Source organism: Marmota marmota, unplaced genomic scaffold, assembly GCF_001458135.2.
Source record: "Marmota marmota marmota unplaced genomic scaffold, marMar, whole genome shotgun sequence".
Lineage (NCBI taxonomy): Eukaryota > Metazoa > Chordata > Mammalia > Rodentia > Sciuridae > Marmota > Marmota marmota.
In genome coordinates this window covers 8,394,907-8,403,829 of record NW_025999998.1, presented here as the reverse complement: position 1 = coordinate 8,403,829, position 8,923 = coordinate 8,394,907, and the positions used below count along the sequence as shown (strand labels likewise).

Below are 8,923 nucleotides of genomic sequence, written 5' to 3'. Positions count from 1 at the left end.
CCCCCCCCCCCCAAAAAAAAAGGAAACTCAAGTAGAAAGTATAGGAACTTAGGCAAGGAAAGAATATAGCCTAAGAAAGAAAAGCTGTGGGCATCCTGTCTGGCTACTTTATCAAGACAGTTTCATACTTTGTGGCTCATTTGTGTTTGGGTGACCAAGCTACCTGGTTTGCTTAGGATAGTCTTTCATGCTTATTTTCCTGACATAATTAACAGTGACCCCTTGAACAGTGAACTGCATTATAATCCTAAGCATAGAGGAAGGACCTGCCCTAGGAAGAATTAATAGGACTGACCCCTTGCCTTGGGCTATTTTGACACCAGCAGTAAGCTATGGGAATTAGCTCTGGCAGCTTCAATGACTTTTAGCAGGTTGATGTGACACCACCCCTTGACTGGGAAGGTGAAAATATCTTCTCCCTTGAATTTTAAATAGCTCTTGTCATAGTTCCCTTTAAATTTTCTCCCTTTTCTATTGGATGAGTTCCTTGTCCCCTATATACCAAAAAGGGTGACAGTATTCAACACTGGGGCTTCACCTTCTATCCACACACTAAAACATGTTTTATGAAGAGATGCCCTAGACCAGTGTCTTAGCTATAAGAAAAATACCATAGGCTGTGTGGCATAGACAAAAGAAACATATTTCTCACAGTTGTGTAGCCTGTGAAGCTCAGGGTCAAGGTCCTGGCAGATCTAGTATCTGGTAAGGACTCTTGTCCTTATTTGTGGTGTGAAACTCCTCCGAAACTCATGCTGAAATTTTATTTCCAGTGTAATCGTGCTGAGATGTGGTGGGACATTTAAGAAGTGACTTAGGTCATTAAGAGAAAACAGAGCCTTTCTCCCTGGACTGGGTTAGTTACTGAGAGAGCATATTGTTACAAACAAGGATGCCCCTTGTATTTTGCCTTTTCCACATACATCCACTTGTCCTTCCATGTTTCTACTGAGGCCCTGACCAGAAGCTGGGCAGATACTGGTGCCATGTTCTTGGACTGCCACCTTCCAGCCAAAATATATTTCTTTCCTTTACAAACTACCTAGTGTCAGGTATCCCGTTATAGCAAAAGAAAGTGGGCTTGAACCAAGACACTTATGCAGTACACAAATGATTTGGAAGAAATTCATGAAGAGAATACAAATATTAGTTAATCTAAGCATTCCAAACAGGCAGGAAGTTCATTGTAAGGTGTCCCTGGCCTGAAAGACAATGAACAAAGTTTGTCTTTCCTTGAATTTGGTATCATCCAAGTTTCTCAAATGAACACCTTCATCTGAAAAAATATATTATGAGTCTTCCAAAGTTGTCTGAATGTTGGCAATTGAGCATCCATCAACTCAGATTAACTTTTAAAGGAAATATATCAAAATGTAATTGGGGCTCTAAGATAGGATCATCGGGGTCTTGGGTGAGTGGCTTCAACTTTAACTTGTGAATGAACTTTGCAGTGAAGAAGACATGTGCAGAGTCTGACTTTGTGTGCAACAATGGCCAGTGTGTTCCCAACCGGTGGCAGTGTGATGGGGATCCAGACTGTGAAGATGGTTCTGACGAAAGCCCAGAACAGTGCCGTGAGTGTGATTTGCTTCAGATTTAAACTCTTCCAAGATGTTTTGTGTTTCATAATTTAAAAAAAAAAAAGTGCTTAATCTACTACTTGGTATTCATTTTCCTTTGCCTGCCTTAAAGTTTAGGTCAATTGACTCCAAGGTCATTGAAGTTATTAACAGTTGATCAGTCTCCTGTAAAGAACAAGACTGACATTCTCTTGGGTAGCTTCACTCTTGAACACTTAAGATGGAAGCCAGCAGATTTGATTAAGAACTCCTTGACTAGGTGCATAGATTTTCAAATGCTTGATAATAATGACTCTGAGCAGATGGTACTTTGGTCCTGGAAGCTAAGTCAAGACGTGAGGGTTCCCTGTGCGCCAAGCTTTTAGATGCACAGCTTTTCATATTATGAAAGAAAAGCTGTTACTGAAGGGGCAAGGTGACTAGCAATCCGGTGATTTCATGACTTTTAACAAACTTGTCACTTGTAGTTGCTAAGCAGGGACCTTATAGCTTGTTCTTAAAGAAACATCATAGACATGCAAATGTACATCTTTGTCTGTAGGCTGATATTCAGGGGAAAGTCTAAGACCATAGAGGATGATGGTTTGTGATCATATAATTGGCATCGTTTGAATGTCAAGGTAAAGAAAGTCTTAGAATTCATGTAAGGCAGAGATCTGCAGACACAGAAAAAGGAAGGATCAACATGAACAAAATTTAGGTCCAGAATATGATGATGGGGGAAAAAAAAACAACTTATGCTGAGACTCACAATTTTTTAGGCATGAAGCGAGGAGAATGATTATGATATTAGTTAAAGCAGATGAGTTCAAGACAGGCTTTACAAAGATTCAGCCTCAAATGTTAGTGAAGGACAACCTGGTAAAGTCAAGAATTAGGGCTTATTCCTACTTTGCAAGATGTAGATCCAATGGATACTGTGATGGAGGCTTATCAGGGAGCCTAGGCCATGGACGGTTTCATAGGTATTAGTCCATCTGGCCTTTGATGAAGTGGGGTTAGGTGACAGTATCTGTATGCCCACTTCATATCCAGGAGATAAATATGGCCTAGGAACAGGCCAGCCAATCAACCTAACCATGCCAAGTAAAACAAAATCCAGAATTGAGCACACCATGGAGCCTTGAAGGAGTGACATGGTCAAGGTTCTCAGGTGCACTGCCAGGTGGCATTGGTTGGCACGGCTTCTAAGGAATAGAGCTGGCGAAGGATCTGCCCAGTGTGCCAGGCCACCAAGGTACAGGTGTTACACTTCCAGGCAGTGCAGGAGCACAGCTTTGCACTGATCGGTTTTGAGGCTCTTTTGAGACTGTATATCATCAACAGATATGAGAACATGCCGCATAAATGAAATCAGCTGTGGCGCCCGTTCTACTCAGTGTATCCCAGTGTCCTGGAGATGTGATGGTGAAAATGATTGTGACAGTGGAGAAGATGAAGAAAACTGTGGTAAGAAGATCAGTGTGCAGTGGCATATCCCAAAGACCCTTTTCCTCAAAGAAGGGTGGGCAAGGGAAGTGAAATTAAGCATGAAGACTTACATTGACTCACTTTTCAGTGACTTCACTATCTGCTCAATCCTTGTCCTTCATAACTGCCCTAAAATTCTGAAAGCCATTCTCATGGTAACTAGCTATCGTGTGGTATTTCTTTTAGGAAAATAGAAATAAGAAGGTAACAGGGCACTTATATGTAGCAGTAGCTCAGGGAAGCAGCAATCGTGTGAGCTTTTGGCTCTGTTATAGTAATTCATAGACCTTCCTCACTTTGGCTCAATAAAACTGTAAGGTGAGTAGGGTCAGCAAACACATTCATAGGTCTTAACTAGATTGGCTTATTGGAATTAAAAAAAATTCCTTGAGTATTATACAAGCATTTTTTATCCCCAGGCTAGATTCTGTTACAATTTTTCCCAAAGTTAAGGTGGCAGAGAGGCATAAATTAACATTGTTGCTAGGAAATTCCTGAAGAAAATTCCACCCAATCCTTATCTCCTGTCACAGTTCCTATCTCTGAAAGCTATCTCTTTTTCCTATTCTTTCATGTTTCAGTTCTTGGAAAATCTATGAAATACTACATGTTACAGGTGAGGCCCTGGGAAAATCTCTAGGTTGAACAAACATTGCTTTGAGTGTTCTTTCAACCTACCGCCCTTTTTATATGGCCTCTAAGACCTACAGCTCCTGAGTCTGATGAGTGTGGCCTACCGATGCAGTACTAGACCAGGGAGTATACAGGCCCTGGCAGTTGAAATGCCAGACCTGCATGGAGAAGTCACCTCCTGAGGTCAATGCCACTGCACCTAGTCCAATGAGTTTTAGTGTTCAATCCTAGAATTCAGAGCTTTATACACTGGTAAGCCCTGGAGCTGCCAAGTGTTTCCCTCACAAATTGAGACATTGCTTCCCAAGAGAGTCGTGGTCTCCATTCCAATCACCACCAAATTGTGGCCTTTATCTGTTTGGCAGGAATTTTAAGTCAAAGTACAAACTGGCTAATATGATTAGCTTATCATTATTAGCATACCTTGTTGCCAGATTGTGTTTCTAGCCATAGCAATGACTTTTAAAAATTGAAAGTGTTTAAGCTTTATTATTGTTGATCCTCATTTAAAGGACCAAAAAAAAAAAAAAAAAGAAGAAGAAGAAGAAACAATGTATAGTGGTGTATGGCTTACTTCTTTTTGGTGATAATGTCTTAATGCTTACTGTATTGTGTTACCTGTTTACATAATGCATGCTGTGTAACCTGGCCCTGACATGCATTATAATTTAATTTAGGTGTAATTTAATCTCTGCCTTCCAAAATGAAATCTCTTACAACAGTTTAAATTTTTGATCCCTGTCCCACTAAGAGTCAATTGTGGTTCTCATGTCAAAAATAATTTCTAGTCTTCAACTATTTTCTTGGTCCTTTATTTCTGTTCTTAACTTATTCATAGTATGCCTGAATACTTTTTTTAACATGGTGAGACTGTTTCTTCAAACTTTAAGAACTTATTCTTAATATAACTCAGCTATAGCTTTTAAGTTAAGCTTGGAAGCTAAAATTAATGATCAAAAATCAATATAGTTGCTTTTTTGGATAAGAGTCTTGTCAAAAGAGCAATGCTGAAGTGCTTTCAATGGGGCATCTCCTCTCTTATTAGGCAACATAACATGTAGCCCAGATGAGTTCACTTGCTCCAGTGGTCGCTGCATCTCCAGGAACTTTGTGTGCAATGGCCAGGATGACTGTAATGATGGCAGCGATGAGCTGGACTGTGCCCCACCTACCTGCGGTGCCCATGAGTTCCAGTGCAGCACCTCCTCCTGCATCCCCATTAGCTGGGTATGTGATGATGATGCAGACTGTTCGGACCAGTCAGATGAGTCCCTTGAGCAGTGTGGCCGCCAGCCTGTTATACACACCAAGTGCCCGGCCAGCGAGATCCAATGTGGCTCTGGCGAGTGCATCCACAAGAAATGGCGATGTGATGGGGACCCCGACTGCAAAGATGGTAGTGATGAGGTCAACTGTCGTAAGTAGCTTTCTTATCTACAGGGCATGGTCAGTTTTCTTCCATATATCAACTGGGGATAGTTTGACCAGCTTCATTCCTTTGTGTTTCCTCCTTTTGTAGCTTCTCGAACCTGCAGACCTGACCAATTTGAATGTGAGGATGGCGGCTGTATCCATGGCAGCAGGCAGTGTAATGGCATCCGAGACTGTGTTGATGGTTCTGATGAAGTCAACTGCAAAAATGGTAAGGGTTTTGGGGGGTTGGTTAGGCAAGGGATTGCTTAGCTTAGATCCACTAATGGAACCTCTCTTCTGTTTCTTGTTGTAGTCAATCAGTGCTTGGGCCCTGGAAAATTCAAGTGCAGAAGTGGGGAATGTATAGACATCAGCAAAGTGTGTAACCAGGAGCAGGACTGCAGAGACTGGAGTGATGAGCCCCTGAAAGAATGTCGTAAGTGAAGGGGTTGCTCAAGGACAGAGTGGGCAGTTTGATTCAATCCATAGTGCTAATGCTGTTTGGATCCTGCATGATGACTGGTTAAACTTTTAATGAACTATAATTTAATTGAATTGTTAGGCTTGAGGGTTAAGTTTTATGATTTGAAAATCCAGGCAGTGACAGACAAATTTGTAGTTTAGCCCCCTTAAAAATAACTGGGCAGGCACAGTGGCACACACCTGTAATCCCAGTGCTTCAGAGGCCTAGGCAGGAGGATCATGAGTTCAAAGCCAGATTAAGTAACTTAGCAAAACCCTAAGCAACTTAATGAGACCCTGTCTCAAAGTAAAACTAAATAGAAAGGGGAAAGGGCTGGGGATGTGGCTCAGTGGTTAAGTGCCCTTGGTTTCAATCCCCAATACCCCCCCAAAAAAAGGATAATTGATGGGCAATAGAGAAACTTGACTAAATACTGTTTAACTGATAACTTGCCAGGGATATTGGGTTGCCATTTCCCTCTATCCACCCTAAGATGCATAACTATAAAACAAATAATTAAATCTTAGAAAAATCATGAGTCTGGTGAAGCCAACTAAACAGTTATCACAAAGCCTGAATTTTAAGTGAGTAGGGTAAATATCAATTGAGAATAAGTTGTCAAGTGACTTTGCTACATTTTTATTTCAGATGTCAATGAATGCTTGGTAAATAATGGTGGATGTTCCCATATCTGCAAAGACCTAGTTATAGGCTACGAATGTGACTGTGCAGCTGGGTTTGAACTGATAGATAGGAAAACCTGTGGAGGTGAGTTGAAGAAGAGATTCTAGTCCCCCGGGGAGATGGGAAAGGGCAGAATACATCTAGCAAGGCATAGGAACAGCAAAACTAATTCTAATTTCCCTCCTAGATATTGATGAATGCCAAAATCCGGGAATCTGCAGTCAAATTTGTATCAACCTAAAAGGCGGTTACAAGTGTGAATGTAGTCGTGGCTATCAAATGGATCTTGCCACTGGCGTGTGCAAGGCAGTAGGTAAATGGACTTGGACTGGTGTTGCTCTGGTACCTTTATAAGTAAGTGCTTATAAAAGGTACAACCAGTGGCTGCAACAGTCACACCAAATACAAAACTGAATAGTACTGGAGAGCAATGCTACTAAACTCCTAGTGCAGTAGGCTAGGTTACATAGCAGACCATCTCCTCACACGTCTGCCTTGGTCATTCCTTTTGCATATGGCATCATGAATTCTTACCATATTTGCTTACTTTCTGCTTCTGAAACTAAGTGCAATTCAAATAAGTAACCTTTCGTTAGCCACCTTGTGTGGAATGCTAAACCCTAGACCGCCTTCCGAAACAGTAGGAAGCACCAGCAGGTCCCCAGGGCAGGAACTTTGGACCAGGGGCTACCGAGGTGTTCAGTATTATAGTTGCTTTGCAATTGCTCCTCTGCTGGGAGGAGGTGAATTAGAAAGACCTTGTCATCTTACAGCAAAATTTAGTCCACCTGACTTGTATCTTTCAGGCAAAGAACCAAGTCTGATCTTCACTAATAGAAGAGACATCAGGAAGATTGGCTTGGAGAGAAAAGAATATATCCAACTTGTTGAACAGCTAAGAAATACTGTAGCTCTTGATGCTGACATTGCTGCTCAGAAACTGTTCTGGGCTGATCTCAGCCAAAAGGCCATCTTCAGGTAACTTTCAGTTCTGTTCCTGGTCTTTTGGCATAAGTCACTGTCACTTGGCCTGTGGGAAGGTTTGGAGGGGTTTCTCTCATCTCTAGCTCCAATCTAGCATCTAATTATCTGGGAGTATTAAATCTAACACTGATTCTTTAGCTATTAAATTATTGTCCATTCTTAATTAGAAACTAATTGTTGTAAGGTAAAAGGTGGCTAAAGCTGTGAAACTGTAGCAGATGACATCTTAATTTCTCATATTTTCTCTCCTTTCTCTATGGTTCATTGAGAACTCAGTTCACTGAGTTCACTGTTACTATAAATAGAAATGATATAGCAGCCTTTTCTTAATGGGATTCTTAGTGGGAACTTAGAAACTCAGATGATGGCTACTGAAACAAATAGCTTCACTTAGAACTTTAGCACATATATAGAATATGTATCAGTAACTAGATAAACCTACAATGTTACTAATTTAGCATGAGTGAGAAGCATGGTTGAATAATTTGAATGGTAAGCTGTGGTGTTACTAGAGTTCTTTCTGAATAAAGTCCTTGACCATTTTATAAGCAGAAAGCCCATTCTCCAGGCTCTAATGGTGTCAAACTCTTAAATTTCTTGTGACCTATTCTGTTTCAGTGCCTCAATTGATGACAAGGTTGGTAGACATGTTAAAATGATCGACAATGTCTATAATCCTGCAGCCATTGCTGTTGATTGGGTGTACAAGACCATCTACTGGACTGATGCGGCTTCTAAGACTATTTCAGTAGCTACCCTAGACGGAACCAAGAGGAAGTTCCTGTTTAACTCCGACTTACGAGAACCTGCCTCCATAGCCGTCGACCCATTGTCTGGGTTCGTATTCTATGTTTGCCATCGTCAGTCTTTTGGATGCTATCTGCTTAGATCAGGAACTTTCCTCATACATCCCAAGATTAATCAGAAACAAAGAATTTTCCAGTTCAAGGTGTCCGAGGTGCCACGGTGGAGCAACCTTGGGATGGCCCCTCTATATGGCACGTCCTTTCTTTCTGGCTCCTGTACATGTGACTGTTGGGTGGCCTTAGGGGAACTGTACTTCTGGTTTTGACTACAGAACAAGCTCTGACTTAAACCTTATGCCCCCCCAGCTTCTATACTCCTCCTCCTCCTCCTCCTCCTCCTCCTCATCATCATCATCATCATCATTGTCTGAAAACTTTGCTGGGTTAGTTCTAAGTTATTGAACTTAAATACTAGCATGAAATGCTGGGATTTTAAACCATAGTCCCTGAAGGCTTCCAAAGTGCAAGTTGTTTAAAAGTTCAGTTGAAACAAATGCCTCTCTAGAAACATATTGCTGAGGGGTTTCCTTAAGTTGCCACTAAGTCACATAGACAGGTAGCTTAGGAAGTTAACTAAAGTAATCACAATTACTCCTTACTAAGTATCATTAGAACATAATCAGCCAGCCCCTACTATAAAACTTAAGGGTATTCTTTTACTCCTCTGAGATAATTCAGTGTTTTAAAAGGAAATACATAGCCTTGACTTTGGACTGAAACTCAAATGTCAGAGTGATACCGATTACCACAGTTACTAATGAGCTTGTAGATTCTTAGGGTGAAATTTGATTTACCCAGAATATAAATTAAATCCTTAAGTCTCACTATTTGTCTCTAAAGAATCAATCCCCAGAGTTTTCTATTTCTTTTGTTTCAAGATACCACTATAT

General features: G+C 41.0%; 1 protein-coding gene across 6 annotated transcripts in view; it reads left to right on the top strand.

Moving 5' to 3' along the window:
- Window positions 1-8,923, top strand: part of Vldlr (very low density lipoprotein receptor) — a 32,965-nt gene that overhangs the window by 16,145 nt on the left and 7,897 nt on the right. For 3 of the 6 annotated variants that reach the window (XM_015492883.2, XM_048806844.1, XM_015492881.2), the window contains exons 3-11: window positions 1,452-1,574; window positions 2,907-3,029; window positions 4,729-5,100; window positions 5,203-5,325; window positions 5,410-5,532; window positions 6,208-6,327; window positions 6,431-6,556; window positions 7,050-7,221; window positions 7,846-8,064. In XM_015492883.2, the coding sequence (XP_015348369.1) occupies window positions 1,452-1,574; window positions 2,907-3,029; window positions 4,729-5,100; window positions 5,203-5,325; window positions 5,410-5,532; window positions 6,208-6,327; window positions 6,431-6,556; window positions 7,050-7,221; window positions 7,846-8,064 (1,501 nt within the window). The remainder of the gene's footprint in view (window positions 1-1,451; window positions 1,575-2,906; window positions 3,030-4,728; window positions 5,101-5,202; window positions 5,326-5,409; window positions 5,533-6,207; window positions 6,328-6,430; window positions 6,557-7,049; window positions 7,222-7,845; window positions 8,065-8,923) is intronic. The other 3 variants (XM_048806847.1, XM_048806846.1, XM_048806845.1) reach the window with 1 other exon arrangement.